Consider the following 18,249-nt stretch of genomic DNA (forward strand, 5'->3'; position numbering starts at 1 on the left):
CGTTTCGATTAGATTTCCCTTTGCCTGCTGTGCTTTCGGGCTTCCCTGGTGGCTCCAATGGTAAGGAATCCACCTATGATACGGAGACTTGGGTTCGATCCCTGGATTGGGAAGATCCCCAGCTTGAGAAGATCCCCTGGAGAAGGGAACGGCTACCCATTCCAGTATTCTAGCCTGGAGAATTCCATGGACAGAGAAGCCTGAGCTTTCCTGATAGCTTCCCGTAACTGGTCTTCCTCCCTGACTCCCTCAACCAAAAGAAACCTTTCTTTTGTCTTTAGCTAAAGATGATATTTAAGCAGGTGGCTTTGGCCATCCTGGGGAAGTACTAAGTTTCCTCAGGTATCTTCTGTACATGTGACATATACATGTTAATAAATTTGTTTGTTTAAAAAAAAGACTTCAGCATATTCATTGTTGATATGCAAATATATCTGCTAATTAGCTACAACTTGCAACATGTATAAAGTGAAAGTGCTAGTTGCTCAGTTGTGTCTGACTCTTCGTGACCCCATGGTCTGTACCTCACCAGGTTCCTCTGTCCACAGAATTCTCCAGGCAAGAAGGTTGGAGTGAATTGTCATTTTCTTCTTCAAGGGATCTTCCCAACCCAGGGATTAAACCTGGATCTCCTGCATTGTAGGCAGATTCTTTAGCATCTGAACCATCAGGGAAGCAGTATGTATAAGCCTATATACTATTCTAAGTTCTCTCACCTTGATTATTTCATGTGACTTCTTTTAAAAAACCCTGAAAAGTTGACTTAAGGAAATAGGATTATCATCATCCTACAAGTGACGGAAACAGAGAAGCTAAGTAACTTAGGTCACAAAATAAGAATGTGCGCTTAGTCACTCAGTTGTGTTGACTCTTTGTGATCCCATGGACTGCGGCCCACCAGGCTCCTCTGTCCATGGGGAGTTTCCAGGCAAGAATACTGGAGTGGGTTGCCATGCCCTCCTCCAGGGGCTCTTCCCAACCCAGGGATCAAACCCAAGTCTCCTGCATTGCAGGCAGATTCTTTACCACCTGAGTCACCAGGGAAGTCCATGTAATACACTTTCAATATGAATATTTAGCTACATTTTTATTAAGGCAAACCCACATAACATCAACCTAGAGCATTACAAGTAACTAATCAGAGTTTCCATATATACCTAAATGAAGTTGTCATAGATGTATTATCCATTATAAAAATTATATCTGTTATGATTTAAAACATTTAAAAAGTATGTGAATGACAAAGAAGTAGAAGAAAACAGAAAAATTAAGTCTTAATAAGGAAAGTGGTAAGATGATAGATCATTTTCTTAATAGCTAAGAAATCATACACTGTAGTTTGGTATGAAATTTTAAATTACATATTCCCTAACTCACAACTTTCAGTAATTCAGACTGGTTTTATTTTGCTTTTTAAGCACACCAATCTCATATATGAATCTCAATAACTAAAGATGATTGAGAAACTCATAGTTCAAATCTTTTAATGAAAAGCAGATGGGCAGAAAATTGTAGAGGGGAGATTTACTCATAGATTTCTGACACTGATTTGCTAAACAATTTAAGTAGCTACGAGGTTCATAAAATAAACATGGAAATTCGTAAGTCTTTTTCACTGAAAATTCCACTATAAAATGATGTCAAAGTTGACACTTTATATTAATAGTGTCATTTTCAGCCCACAACATACATTCTCTAACAGACTGTATGTTTGTCAGCTTAAGACACAACCTAAGTAAAATCAGCAAGTAACCATTCAGAAAAGCATAGAAGCACTTCTAAAGATATTTTCCCCCTTACCTTAGCAAAGAAAGAATTACGGAAATCATTCATAAAACTAACAAGACAGCCCATTCAGTGGTTCAACTGTGGGAACGTTAAGGTTTTAAAAGAGTCTATTCACAGGAAAAAGTCAAAGGATAAAAACTGTATATAAGATTATTATAAGCACTTTTTAATGCACCAAGTAGAACCAAAAAGTATTTATATTCATGTGATTCACAGACACTCCTATATGCTGTCATTCAACTGCCAAAATGAAAGAAACCATAACTATTAAAATGTAAAAATTTCAGCAACTACCAGCAAGACCATACAGCAATTTTTTTCCTCAAGAAAGCAACAGAAAAAATGACTTAAAAATTCAGATTCCAACCAAAGCAGTGAGAAGAGGAAAGAAGGGTACACTTGGAGCAAAACTCATTTTCTCCCTTATTTTAATGCTTTGAACAGTATTAGTTGTCTTCCCCCACTTAAGCTTTTAGTTTAAGGGAGCAATCAACCCTATACAAGCTCAAGCGTCTCTTCAAATGATTCTGCATGGAAAAGTATATAAATAAAACAAAGGGGAACAAAGGTTTTGACTCAAGATGTAAAAACTGAACTTCTTTCAGTTCCTCAACTTGGGAAAATAAGATGCAAAAAAAGTGTCAAATTATTTATTCCCTTAGAAAAATGGCCAAGTACACTATCTTGGTCACCATTCAAGTGAACATATGATGAAAAAACCAGAGTTTAGGCAACGGTTTAGGAGTTATCCCAGGCCCACCTTAATGACAGGAGATTGTTTCAACTTGAGAAGCTCTAATAAAATTGTACATAAAGTGGGCCAAAGAGAATAAAAATATGAAAGCAGAGACAGGCATCAAAAATTCAAAGAAAAAAACTGTACTATCGCTTACGTTTCTGTCAGTTAAAAGCTTGTGACCTAATTTAGTAAAAGTCTCTTTTCCTGTTTCTCAATTGAGGAAACAGATCAAGAAATTCTGAGAAAGGCTCATTCTGGCAGCTCCCCTTAGAGAAGACATACTCCACTTGAGGCAAGGTTATCCATCAATATTAATTGTAAATAATATATTTATTACATTCATATTGTAAATAATGGCACTCAAACAAAGTATGTGTTGTTACAAACCTCACTCTGAAAGTGCTTGAAACTGTGAGTATATAAACCTGGGGATTCTTTTCTTGAAGATGAGCATCTCTAAGTTCACATTGCATCTCTTCAGCCATTATTTGAAGCTCAGACAGCAATCAATCTACACTTCCCAATGGAGACCATGTAGCATGATACCCAACAGAATTCATCTTTGAAGATACATAAAGCTGGTTTGAATCTCGTCCATGCTAGCTACTAGCCATGTGACCTGGGAAAACCTTCCCAAGACTGTTTTCTGACAAGCAGGAATATTAAAAGTACCAACTTCACAGACGTGATGTGAGAACCAGATGAGGAAACCCACCTAAGGCAGCGAGCCCAGCACCGGGCACAGAGCACATACTCAATAAATAACTGCTAAATTAACACTCTTGTTTACATCAGTCCAGTCTCTTCGGAGAATGAACATATTCTTTACAATGCAAAGAGGATCCCTGAAAAAAGAAAATCAAAAGAGAGAACCAGAACCTAACAATGTGGAAGAGAAATGAAAGGCATTTATTTAAAAGAAATATAAAAAGTACAACAAACTGATATTTTAAAAAACATTATGCAATGAGGGAAATACATACAATGGATATTATTCACCCTAAAAAGAAAGGAAATTCTGATGTGTGCTAACTACAACATGAATGAACCTTGAAAATATTATGCTAAGTGAAAAAGGCCAGACACAAAAGGATAAATATTAAATAATTCCATTTATACATGGCACCGAGCATAGGCAAATTCACAGAGACAAAAAGCAGAGTACAGATTACCATGGTCTCAGAAGTGGGGGAATAGGGAGTTTAATGTGTATAGTTTCTGTTTGAGATGATGGAAAGTTCTGGAAATGGAGAGCAGTGATCACCGTAAAACATTGGGAATGTACTTAATGCCACATCATACACTTAAAAATGGCTAAACTGAAAAGAAAAATGGGTAAAATGATAAGCTTTATATTATGTAAATGATACCACAATAAACAAACTATGTGAGTAAAACCTTTCCACATTATAGGAGAGTTCATGAATTACAGCAGACCAGACTAAATTCCCAAATACCAACATGAAAGCATGCTCGTCTCTGGAATACCACACAGCACAAAAAGTCTTCGCCATGGCCAGAAGTCCTTATGTCATTTGTTTCCTCGCTCACTGCTCTGCCACACTGGCCTTTCTGCTATTCGTCTAACATGCAGAATATAGTCCTGCCTCAAGTCGGTTACACTTGCTGTTCCTTCCACCTGATGGAATACTCTCCCCAGAACATGCAGGGCTCCCTGATTTCATTCACATCTGCTTAAATGCTGCTTCCCCAAGACCCTGGCTAAAGAAATCTCCCACCGGCATTTGCTCGCATTCAACTACTCTCCATGAGCTTGCTCTGCTTCATTTTTCAGAAATGACTTTCTGCATTCATTTCTTTACTTGTTTAGTGTCCATCTCTTCCACTAAAATTTAAGCTGCATGAGGACAGGAACCTCGTCCCTCATGTTCACTACAAAGTTTCCAGCCCTTAAAAACAGTGCCTAGCAAACGGGAGGCATACAGTAAGACAGCCCACATGCCGCAACTACTGACCTGACACACCACAACCAAAGACCCCACATAACGCAATAAGACCCAATGCAACCAAATAAACATTTTAAGTATGGAAAAACATACCAAAATATCAAAAGTGGTTATCTCTATGTGATCAGGATACACTATTACTTTCCCTTTTGTTTCTGTATTTTCTAACTTTTATACAATGAAAGATTTGTGTGATTAAAAAAAAAAAAGACTGTTTTACCAGCAAATCAACTACCAAAAACTCACTCTAGTTACATAGTTAGTGAAAGTGAAAGTCGCTCAGTCATGTCCAACTCTTTGGGACCCCAGGGACTATACAGTCCATGGAATTCTCCAGGCTGGGATATTGCAGTGGGTAGCCTTTCCCTTCTCCAGGGGATCTTCCCAACCCAGGGATCAAACCCAGGTCTCCCGCATTGCGGGCGAATTCTTTACCAGCTGAGCCACAAGGGGAGCCCAAGAGTACCAGAGTGGGTAGCCTATCCCTTCTCCAGGGGTTCTTCCTGACCCAGCAATTGAACTGGGGTCTCCTGCACTGCAGACTGATTCTTTACCATCTGAGCTACCAGGGAAGCCCTGATACACAGTTAGGGACAGCACAAAGACTTGACTGCAAGGACGTTCATCACAGCTTTACACTTAATTAAAAAAGATATGAAACCACCAAAATGTTCAATGATGTAAATTATGGACATCTATAAGACAAAACATTCTATAATCACTTAAAATTATGTGATGTGAAAACAATGACATGAGGAATATGTGAGCTAAAGAAACAACGTGTGGAATATGGTGCAAACATTTTTAAATGAGAGAACTGACAAGATATACACCAAAAGTCAATAATGGTTACTTCAGATTAGTATTATTTTTATCTTTTTTTGCGTTCCTTGAGCTTTTCTGTATTTAAAGGTACTAAAAATGAACATGCATTAAATTACTTTGGTACTGAGAAAAAATGAGCTTAGTGATTGTGTGACTGTGCCAAAAGCTGCCTTCTTGCCTTATTTGAGCACCATCTAGTGCTCAGTATATATAATACAATTTTCATTATGCAATAAAGGTTTCTAAAAAGTAGCCTTTATAAAAAGGACATTAACAAATATTACTACACTCTGTGTTTGGCCTAACTTTTAAAATAGTTGAACAATTAATTCAAAAGAGTCATACAATTTTCAACCAGAGAATAAAACAGCCATAAGAAAATTGGTTAAATCTGTGCTGCTTATTTTCAACCCTCAAGTATTTTAGAGTAACTCTCAAGACAGAGCCCTTGATTTTTTAAATTAATGGGAAAGAAGAGGAAAGTCAGACAGTTTATGTGCATTATGGTTTTTCTCCTCCTTACAAATATACATGGTAGGTAATATCATTGCCATTTTACAGAAGCGTCAACAAGCTCAGTGCGATTAAGGGGCTTGCCTATGCTTCCCAGGGCTCAACGGTAAAGAAGCACCTGCCAGCACAGGAGGCACAAGGGATTTGGGTTTGATCCCTCAACTGGGAAGATCCCTTGGAGGAGAAAACAGCAACATACCCTGGTACTCTTGCCTGGAGAATCCCATGGACAGAGGAGTCTGATGGACTGCAGTCCACGGGGTCACAAAGAGTCGGACAGGACTGAACACACATGCACACACTCTAAATTCACAAAGCTAATAAGCAGCAGAGCTGAGGTGCAAGACAAATTCAGTCTGACTCCAAAATCTATGCTCCCCCGGTCATATTCTGCTATTTCTATTCTCTACACTTTGTCCACTTTTTGGCAAAATGATTCTCATTCTTGGTAAGCATACAAAGTATCACTACACTGCTCAGTGCTGCTCTCAAATCTAGAAAGCTAAGCTCATTCAGTGTTAATGCTGTTATCAAATATCAATTTAAAATAAGAGCTTTTGGCAATCCACTCCAGTATTCTTGCCCGGGAAATCCCATGGAAAGAGAAGCCTAGAAAGCTATACAGTCCATGGGGTCATGAAAGAGTCGGACATGACTTAGCAACTAAACAAAAACAGTTTAGAAAGCATCCTTTTTTTAGCTGAGATGTAGTTATCGGTTTTTAAATATCTGTTTCATATCTTTGTTGTTTATACATTACATGAAAAACATTTAGGGATTTACTGCAAATCTGTGGACTGCAAAGTCAAGAAATAGCATTTAGACATAGTCCAATTGTGCATGTCTATTCTTAATCAACATCAATTTTTTTCTTTATTACAACGTGTGAAGTTTAAACTGTGAAGTATCAAAGTTGCCTCATATTTTAGTCTCCCTTTCACATCTTTCAACTTTTCTTCCTTTATTTTCATGTTCTAATATTCTAAATTCTGCATTTTACTTAGTTAACTTGTTTGTCTCTATCACTAGAGCGCATGAACCACAAAACGGTGCCTGGCGTGTTAGTAAACGTTTGTTGACTTTTCAATCTACCACTCACTTACCCCAAAGAAAACTCCTTAAAATAATGCTTTCATCAAATCCACTTAACAAGAACCCACAAGGAATCACAATTCTAATCCCCAGTTTTCTAACAAGTGTACCAAAAATGGGTGACATGTGGACAGATTTTGATCTTTCCAGTCAGTCCTCTGTGGTTAAAGGACTCTCCAAGCTGCCAGGCCACCACATGTGACCAGCCTTATCAGTTTTCAAGAAACAAGAAATACGTGTGGGAGCACTATCAGTGCTCCATAAAGTCTCTTCCTGATCTGTTAACACTTGTTTCTCATGCCCTGCCAACATGAACTGGAAGAATTAATGAAAGTCATTTTACCATCCTTTACTCACAGGATAGAAATCACTTCTACCGTACATATAAGGCTACTGGTGTATTATATGTAATAGGAAAACACTGGAAGCAATCCAAATGGTAAAAGTAAATGGCTATATGAAGTCTGATATGTTCAGCAATCAATAGACACTTCAGTCTCTTCCATTTCTTGGCTATTGTAAATATGCTGCAATGGACATAGGTGTTCATGTATCTCATTTTCTTTTTCTTTGGAAAAATACCCAGAAGGGCAATAGCTGGACTGTATGGTAGTTCTATTTTTAATTTTTGCGGAAACTCCATACTTTTTTCCATAGTGACTTTGTTGTTGTTGTTCAGTTGCTAAGTTGTGTCCGACTCTTGCAACCCTATGAACTGCAGCACACCAGACTTCCCTGTCCTTCACCTTCTCCCAGTTTGCTCAAACTCATGTCCATTGAGTCAGTGATGCTATCCTACCATCTCATCCTCTGTCATCCCCTTCTCCTCCTGCCTTCAATCTTTCCCAGCATCAGGGTCTTTTCCAATGAGTCAGCTCTTTGTCTCAGGTGGCCAAAGTATTGGAGCTTCAGCTTCAGCATCAGTCCTTCCAATGAATATTCAGGGGTAATTTCCTTTAGGACTGACAGGTTTGCTCTTGCAGTGCAAGGAACTCTCAACAGTCTTCTCCGGCACCACAGTTTGACTTTACCAATTTACATTCCTGCCCACAGTGCACAAGGGTTTTCTTTTCTCCAGATCCTCACCAACACGTATTTGTTGTCTTTTTGACTGACTCAATAGACATGAGTTTCAGTAAACGCCAGGAGTTGGTAATGGACAGGGAGGCCTGGCATGCTGCAGTCCATGAAGTTGCAAAGAGTCAGACAATGTGAAGTAGTATCTCACTGTGGTTTTCATTTGCATTTCCCTGATGATCAGTGGTACTGAATATCTTTTCATGTGTCCAATGGCTATTTGTATGCCTTCTTAGGAAAAATGTGTATCCAGGTTCTCTACCCATTTTTTTTAATCTGGTTGCTTTTTTTTTAATGTTAAGATGTATGAGTTCTTTCTGGATATTAATCCCTCATCATATTATTCATTTTGGATATTAATCCCTCATCTGATAGATCATTTGCAAACATCTTCACCCATTCCGTAGACTGCCTTTTCATTTTCTCAATTGTTTCCATTGCTCTACAAAAGCTTTTTGGTTTGATGGAGTCCCACTAGTCTATTTGTGCTTTTGTTTCCCTTGCCTGAGGAGACATACACAAAAAATACTGCTAACAGCAGTGTCAAAGAGCATATACTACCCATGTCTTCTAGGAGTTTTATGGTTTCAGGTCTTATGTCAAGTAACTAATCAATTTTATTTTTGTATACAGTGTTAAAGAATGCTCTAATTTCATTCTTTTACATGTAGCTGTCCAGTCTTACCAGCACCACTTCCTGAAGAGATTTTCTTTTCTCTACTGTATATTCTTGCCTCCTCTGTTGTAGACTAACTGAACTTAAGTATATGGGTTTATTTCTAGGTTCTCAATTCTGTTCCACTGATTTGTGTCTGTTTTTGTGCCAGTAACATGCTATCTTGATCACTGTAGTTTTGTAGTATAGTTTGAAATCAGAGCGCGTGATATCTCCAGTTTTGTTGTTCTTTCTCAAGATATTTTGGCTCTTTAGTGTCTTGTGTGTTTCCATAGAAAATGCCATTGGTATTTTGATAAGGATTGCACTACATCTATAGAATGCCTTTGGGAGTGTGGTCTTTTAAACAATATTAATTCTTCCAATCTATGAGCAGGGTATACCTTTGCATTTGTTTGTGCTGTCTTCAATTTCTTCCATCAGCATCTTATAGTTTTCTGAGTATACATCTTCTACCTCCTTGTTTAGATTTATTCCCAAATATTTTTGATGCAATTTTAAATAGGATTATTCTCTTAATTTCTATTTGATAGTTCATTGTTAGTGTACAGAAACACAACAGATTGCTGTATACTAATTTTGTAACCTGCAACTTTACTGAACTCATTGATTAGTTCTAGTAGTTTTTTGGTGGTGTCTTTAGAATCTTCTATACATAGTATCATGTCATCTGCAAAGAGTGACAGTTTTACTTCTTCCTTTCCAAGTTGGACTCCTTTAATTTCTTTTTCTTGTATGATTGCTCTGGCTAGGACTTCCAATACTCTGTTGAACAAAATAGTGGACAATAGTGGACAGCTTTGTCTTGTTCCTGATCGTAGAGCATGCTTTGAATTTTTCACCACAGAGTATGATGTTAGATGTGGGCCTGTCATATATTGAGGTATGTTCGCTTTATATCTACACTTTGTTGAGGGTTTCTTTTTCTTTTTTAATCATAAATGGATGTTGAATTTTTGTCAGTTTTTCTGCATCTACTGAGATGATCATATGCTTTAGTCTTCAATATGTTAATATGGTATATCCTATTGATTTGTGGATGCTGAATCATCCTTGCATCCCTGGGATGAATCCCAACTGATCATGGTGTATGACCCTTTTAATGTATTACTGAATTTAGTTTGCTAATATTTTGTTGATAATATTTGCATCAGTTATTAGCCTGTAATTTTCTTTTTTGTGTGTGGTCTTTATCTGCTTTTGGTATCTGGGTGACACTGGTCTCACAGAATGAATTCAAAAGTGTTCCTTCCTCTGCAGTTTTTTGGAATAGCTTGCGAAGAGTAGGTGTTATTTCTTCCTTAAATGTTTGGGAGAACTCACCTGTGAAGCCATCTGGTCCTGGACTTTTGTTTTTTGGGAGCATTTTGATTATTGATTCAATTTCATTACTGGTAACCAGTCTGCTCATATTCTTTATTTATTCCTAATTCGGTCTTGCAAGATTGAATATCCTAGGAATTAATCCATTTTTTCTTGAAATCGTATCAAGCAATATCAGACTAGAGATCAGTTACAAGGAAAAAAAAACCAACAGAAAACCTCAAAGGTGTAGACAGTAAACAATATGCTACTGAGTAACTACCAGGTAACTAAAGAAATCAAAGAGAAAAAAAAAAAAAACCTGGAGACAAATGAAAAAAGAAACACAATGATCCCAAACCTCCCATATGCAACAAAAGCAGTTCTAAGAGGGAAGTTCATAGAGATAAAAGCCTACCCCAAGAAACAACAAAAGTCTCAAACAATCTAACCTTATGCCTAAATGAATTATAAAAAGAAGCAAAACCCAAAGTTAGTAAAAAGGAAAGAAGCAATCAAGATCAGGGCAGAAATAAGTGAAACAGAGGCTAAAGCAGCAGAAAAGATCAATGAAACTAAGAGCTGATTGTTTGAAAAAATAAACAACACTGATAAACCTTTAGCCAGACTCACCAAGAAAAAGAGGACTCATATAAATTAGAAATGAAAAGGTAATTACAACTGATAGCACAGAAATACAAAGGATTAAAAGAGATTACTATGAACAATTATATGCCAATAAAATGGACAGGGCTGGAGAGTTTAGTAGAATATTGTTTACCCTCCATACATTTGGAGTTTTCTGTAGTTTTCTTTCTTCTTATAACTGATCTGTAGTCTCATACTGCTTGATACGATTTCAATCTTCTTAAATTTACTAAGACTTATTCTGTGGCCTAGCATGTGATCTATCCTGGAGAACGTTCCATGTGCACTTGAGTCTGTATTCTCATGCTTTTAGATGGAATGTTTATATGTATGGATATATGTGTGTATGTATATATATGTATCAATCATCTGGTCTAATGTGTCATTTGGACCAGAGTTTCCTTACAAATTTTCTGTCTGATCTGTCCACTGATGTAAGTGGGGTGTTAAAAGTCTCCTACTATTCCTGTGTTACTGTTAATTTTTCCCTTTATGTTGGTTAACTGCTTTATGTATTTATTTGTTCTTATATTAGGTACAAATATATATATGTACTTACAACTGTTATATCTTCTTCTTGTACTGATCCTTTGATCATTATGTAATGTCTCTCATTACAGTCTTTGGTCTATTTTGTCTGATATAAGTATTGTTATCCCTGCTTTCTGTCTCCATTTGCATGGGAAAACTTTTCCATCCTTCTGAAATCAATCTCTCGCAGGCAGCACATAGATGGGTCTCGCTTGTGTATCCATTCCACCACTCTGTCTTTTGACTGGAGCATGTGGTCTATTTATAAAGTAATTGTTGATAGGTATGTAGTTATTGCCATTTTGTTCATCATTTTCTGGTAGTTTTTGTAGTTCTTCTCCTCTCTTCTAACTGTGGTGTTATGTTTGGATGCCTTTCTCTTTGTGCGTGTGTATCTGTTATAGATTTTTGGTCTGTGGCTACCATAAGGTTTATATGTAACTATATACATATATAGCTTAGTGTTTGGACATCACATTTTACAACTCTGTTACATGTATCTCGTAACTATTTACTGCAGACAAAGATGATTTTACTACCTCTGTCTTTAGCTCTGCAGTTTTTTATTTCATTGCTATATTTTCCCTAGTGGCTCAGGTGGTAAAGAATCTGCCTGCAATGTAGGAGACCTGGGTTCGATTCCTGGGTCAGGAAGATTCCCTGGAGAAAGGAATGGCTACCCACTCCAGTATTCTTGCTGGAGAATTCCATGAACTAAGGAGTCTGGCAGACTACAGTTCATGGGGTCACAAGAGTCAGACATGATTAAGCAATGAACACTTTCCCTTTTCACTTTAGTATGAAATCAGTCATATAAATAATTTTAAAACACTTTATTAAGAAAAACAAGCAGTATAATACTTAAAATTTACTCTATATTTAATCTTGATTTTACTTCACACCTTTGTTTCACAAGGAATTTTAATAAGGTGAAAGTTGAAAACTATTGAAGAATCTGAACATTTTTCAACCATGCCTGGAAACTATAACAAAATCTTGCTACCCTGGTGCCAAAAACAGTTTACAGTAAGGAAAGATTAGATTAGTCCTAAAGGACTTAGTGCTTCTAAAAAAACTGGCAGACATCGATTTTTGGCTGCACTTGAGGAAAGCACATATGGGATCCAAGGAATTCCAGGAGTGAGCAATCTCAGAAATGTTTGGATTCAGAGTCTTCCCTACATATATTCATCTTAGAGTTGAAAAATTCATAAAATAAGTAATCCCTGACTATCAATGAGGTGGCACCTTCCACCTCAAGGCCTGCTCAATGTTAACATTCTACAGGTCACATACCAAATACTAGCACTGAGGAGCTGAGGGCAGGGGAGAGGAAAGAGGAACTTCAAACAAAGTGACAAAAGTACATGCACCACCATGTACAAAGCTTTTCTGGATATTTTGACTAGCTCTCCCTCCTCTGTAATGTACAGTTTACTCACTTTATAGCTTTTTACTCTAAGATTCCTTTATAAATGAGGATGGATTAAGAAAAAAATGATATGAAGAATAAATGAGAACAGCAAAGGATCTTTCAGAAAAAGCAATAATTAGCAAAACAAACTATAAAGCCATAATAATTCAAACTGCAAGGTACCAGCACAAGTCAAGAAATAGACAATAATGGCTAACAATTTATTCCCACCACTATTGCTTAGAAATTCATCCTTTTCCCAGTGCTCTGAAGTGCCAGCTTTGCATAAATCAAGTACACGCACACATACACAATCTTCTTCCTCCTTTCCTTCTAAAGAGCACTTTAGCTATTATTAATTTTTTTCTTTTCCATTCAAATTTTATCTGTCTCTAAATAAGAAAGAATCCTCATCGTCTAGAACTACTCTTGTGCCTCCATATTCTGGGAGAAGAACTTTATCCAACAGCTACTATCATTGCTTGCAGTGCTTTTCCTTGTAGTTTTTTCTGGAAGCATAATGTCTCCTATGGTTACAGTTTCAGCTGTACTTCTTTCAGCTAATAGTCAAAGAGGGGCCAAAACTTCCTAAATGCCTGTCCTACCATGACTCCAGCTGTTGCAGTTCATACTCTGCTCTCACACGACCACCACAAGGAAAGACCTTGCCAGATGCTCCGCACACGTGAGCTCAGGTAAGGCTTCTTTAATGTCTTTTGGCAGAGCACAAATAGATTATAGTACAGTTTACAAAAGTGAAAAGAAAATTTATTTTGAATAATAAATAATATTCTCTTTATACGCTCTTTTTTCTCTAAGTCTTATTACAACATGAGCAGAGATACTCAATGATAATTCCTTGAAGATTAAGGAAATGATTTCAAAATGTACTGATACTATAGCTCATCTTCAGTTTGACCTCTCTCATCAATCCACAACCACCTTTAATTTTCCAAGGATCTCTGAAGCAGTAACATGTAGCCACTTCCCATAATATACAACTAACTCACATTATCACAAAACTGTACACTATGTCAACCTTATAGAGTCCAATCCAATTATATCTAAAACTCAGAAATCAAAATGTATTGCAAAAATATACAAACAATTCACAAAAAGTAAATACCAATAATCCTAAATCCTCAAACATGAAAATAAACATAACCTTGATTGTTAAAGGATAACACATATACATACATTTTACATATATATATATATTTAATTCATAGGCAAAAGACAGAGAGATAGCCCTTCCAACTCTAGGGTCAGGGAGAGGAGAAATACAGACTAAGTTGTAACCATTGTACCATTTTCATTACTGAAAATCAGTAGAAGAAAAGAATTGTTTCCCCTTATTAATAATATAGTAAAAACTATGTTTTACTATAACTTAATTCATGAAAGCACTCCTTTACAGGAGAATTCCAGTTAATAAATGCATAAGGAATGACCAAATTAAAAATAATACCATTTTGTAATCTCTTATGAAATAGGTGATTGGAACCAAAATCATCAATGGATGCTAAAACACAACCAAACCTCTCAGTCTTAGCATGATAACTGATTAAGACTGCACATTTTCTGTATCCTAATGGAATACAATATAAGGCACCTAGCATCATTTATGAATTACTTTTACCAAAAATGTTTAACCCAAATTTTACCATCTTTAATCTGATGTTCAATTTATAGAAAATTCAAATTAAAAAAAATATATATATAAGTAGTAGTCAGGTAGATCTAGAAGGAGGAAACAGTCTACAGAAAAACTGACCCAGTTTCTTAAAAGAAAAAAAGAAAAACTGAACAGCATAGGCATATGGGGAAAAAAAAAAACAGTGGCAGGAGTTGGGAAATATATACCTCTATTCGAGATTAAAGACATTCAAGAAATATAACTACCAAATGCAATGTATACACCTTATTTATTTCCTAATTGTAAAAAACAAACTACAAAACAACTAGGGAAATTTCAAGAAGGACTGGGTAAGTGAAACTATTGCTATTTTGTGTGATATTACTGTTAATTTTGTGATTGTTAAGATGTGATAATGGTATTATGATTATAAAGAAAATGTCTGCATTTTACTTTACTTTAGAATACTTTAAAATATAGATGAAGTAAATATGGAAATAATCCAAATGGCTGTTAACTGATGAACAGATAAACAAATGATTATATATTCATATAAACGAAACTTACTCAGGAATAAAAATGAATGAAATATTGATACATGCTACAACATATCATCATAGTCAAAGATTTCAGGGACTAGGCCACAGATATCTTTAGGGGGCCATCATTCAGTCTATCATAACAAAACTATTAAAAATAAATTAAAATCCTTAAAATCTACATACTGAATAAAGGCAATTCAACATTCTGGTCACTCTACATAGTTATATGTTGGTCAGTTTTTATAATAGTTAAAAAGGAAATACTGGTTTTCACCTGCCAAAATGGCAAAGGCCGAAGAGTCTAAAAATGCATTAAACTGATAAAAGGGGGAGAAAGCAGACCTTCTCAGATGTTGATGGTAGAAGTACGTATCAGTACAACTTCCATGAAGCAGTTTGGTAATATCTACCAAAATTACAAATGCACATACACTCTGACCCAGCAATTCTACTTTGAGGAATTTATACTAGAAATTTACTTGTATGCATGAGAAATTATGCATGCAGCATTATCTGTTATAAGAAGATATTGGAAACAAGCTAAATGTTCACCAATAAAAAACTGACTTCATATAATCTGTGGATACTCTTGGTACTTCCCCAAGGGTTCAGCGGTAAAGAATCTGCCTGCAATGAAGGAGACACTGGTTTGATCCCTGGGTCGGGAAGATCCCTTGGAGAAGGGACTGGCAACCCACTCCAGTATTCTTGCCTGGAGAATCCCATGGACAGAGGAGCCTGGCAGGCTACACCCCATGAGGTCACAAAGAGTCAGACACAACTGAACTACTGAGCACACATTGATACTCTGCAGTCACTTAAAAGAATAAGGCAGGTACATATTAACTGTGGGGAAAAAAGCAAGGACAACAAGCAAGAAGAAAAAAGCAAGGTATGTGTGGTATGCTAGCATTTGTCTTTAAACAGTCTTGTAAAACTACATGAAATATATGGCTTTACTATTTCTGGAAGGATTCAAAAGAAACTGCTACCAGGAATCATCTCTGGAGAAAGGAGGTGGCTGAGTGGGGGAAAAGAAAGACAAAAACTTATTTCCTCCTTTTCATAACTTTTGGGTTTTCTACAAGTACATATACAACAAATGGAGAAAGAGAACAATAAAATAAAAATTTTTTTCAAAAATCAGTATACCACACAAGTTTATGTGGCCCTCAATACAAATTTTCAATTTCCAAGTTACCTCTTACCTGCTTGTTGGTGCAGGGAAAGAAAATGACAGAAGCTGATTCCAGAACGGATCATTCTCAGAGACAGATTCTGTGCCTGATAACTTTTTCAAGTACTCATTTTTAGGAAGATCACCAATTCTGCTACTGTTTGATCCCATCTTTTAATCTGTTGGATAACTTGTCCTTAAACCTTCATTTCCACAAAACAACCTGTAAAGAATAAAAAGAAATTTCAAACATGCTCAAAATAATTGTCATAATTTTCCTACCCATGACCTAAATATAAGAAACTATAAACCTACTTTTAAAAAAAATCATACCTCCCTTTATTTTTTTAATCTCAACAATGGGATACAATACACTAGTGAAAATGAATTAACTAGATCTACAATTACCAACATGCACACATCTCAAAACTATTTATTTAAAGAAAGCTATGGAATAATGACATGGCATAATTTCATTTATATGACTTTAAAATGTACAAACAATATTATGGATATATTCATAGCTACTACAAGTATTAAAACACATATGGGAAAATACAAAGCAAAATCAGAAGAATGCTTTCATATAATGTTACTGCTTGAGGAAAGGGGAGCCTTCAGTGGCATAAATACTTTCTAAAAAGAAAATGGAAAAGAATAGAAACAGATTATTGTTTAGATTTGCTGGAAAAGGAGAAGAGATACAAAGGTCTTGTTTCATTACCCTCTATTCCTGTCTTATACATTAATTCTTAAAAAGAAAAAAACTGGTTTCTTAATCTCACAGCAGCAATACTGGAAGCTAGATGATAGGGAAGCAATGCCTTTAAATTAAGAAAAAAGAATTTACCTAGAATTCTATACCTAGCCAAAAGCTCCCAGAGAGTATGAAGGTGGAACAGCATTTATAGATTTGCCAACACCCAAAAATCTCCCATGCACCCATTTGAAGCTACTGGAAAATTTTGGTATGAGGAAATAAACCAAGAAAAATGAAGACACAGAATTGAGGAAACAGGATTCAACACAAGATAGGTGAAGAGAAATTACAGGTCAAGAGCTGTGCAACAGCTGGAACAAGGGTCAGCATGGCCCACTGACCTCCTGGGGAAGAAAGAAAACACAGAACTGATATAGGTCACCTGATGTGTCCGACCTTATTCAGGAGAGTTTTAAAATACCAGAGAATATGGAAGGAAGGGGGCAAGGAATGACAGTTACTCAGAACACAAGTATATGATTTAATTACATATTCTGGGAGAAAAAAACATTGTTCAACAAAAGTTTGTGTAGTCACAGGGTATAACTCATTTCAGGTTATGAATATTTACGCAATCACTGTAATATAAAGACTAAACCAAAAATTGTGAGGTAATAACTATACTAGGGAAATGCCAGAAAAAGAAATGAGAGTGGTGGCTTAAGAATGTGAAATCGAGACTTTCCTGGTGGTCCAGTGGCTAAGACTCTGAACTTCCAATTCAAGGAATATGGGTTCCATCCCTGGTCAGGGAACTACTCCCACATGCCACAACTAAGACCCGGCACAGCCAAGTAAATAAAAATAAACACTAAAAAAGATTACTTTAAGAATGTGAAATCTCTGACCTCCATTAAGTAAGTAGGAAGTCAATCTTAGAAAATATTTTAAATTACTGAATCAGAAAATAACAGTAAAAGCATATTAATTATAAATAAGGAGGTAAGGAACAAGAAGCAACAGCTCAGAGATTTGAGAGTAGCCACCTTTGAGGAAAAGGACTCAAGTGGGGAGGGTGGTAGTACAGTTTTTTCATCATAAGTCCATCATATTATTTGATTTTTAACCTCTGTCTATATATTACTTTGATTTTTCAATTAAATATTTTTCACCTTGACTATTCCATTTCTGGAATTAAAAATTTAAATTTTTAACATATACACAAAACACAAAAAACATCACTAACTAAATTAATAGTGATAAAAATGTGAAGTATTCTTTTATGATGCCTACAACTAACAACCTTAAGGAAATCTATTTGTAGGATACAGTTTAATGTTATAATATAAATTATTAAAGCTGATAGCTCCCAAAATGTAAAGTTCAAATTTCCATCACTATGTATGTTTACTGACAGTTCACACGTCAGTAGTCAAAAAAGAGAATTAAATCCAAAGACACAGTGACAAACACATAAATAAAACAAAAAAACTTAGAAATGGACCCACCAAACTGCAGCCAGTTGGAGTTTTTCAACAATGCAAAATCAATTCAATAAAAGGACAATTTTTTCAAAAAATGATGCTAAAACAACTGGGTATCAACAGGTCACACTCTGACCT

At 36.0% G+C, this 18,249-nt stretch overlaps 1 protein-coding gene across 4 annotated transcripts in view; it reads right to left on the reverse strand.

Moving 5' to 3' along the window:
• Positions 1-18,249, reverse strand: part of DYM (dymeclin) — a 382,103-nt gene that overhangs the window by 344,491 nt on the left and 19,363 nt on the right. For all 4 annotated transcript variants that reach the window (XM_043444328.1, XM_043444326.1, XM_043444327.1 and 1 more), the window contains one exon: positions 15,959-16,150. In XM_043444328.1, coding sequence (XP_043300263.1) covers positions 15,959-16,098 — 140 coding nt within the window. In that variant the 5' untranslated portion in view covers positions 16,099-16,150. The remainder of the gene's footprint in view (positions 1-15,958; positions 16,151-18,249) is intronic.

This window comes from Cervus canadensis, chromosome 23 (assembly GCF_019320065.1).
Source record: "Cervus canadensis isolate Bull #8, Minnesota chromosome 23, ASM1932006v1, whole genome shotgun sequence".
In the NCBI taxonomy this organism is placed as follows: Eukaryota; Metazoa; Chordata; class Mammalia; order Artiodactyla; family Cervidae; genus Cervus; species Cervus canadensis.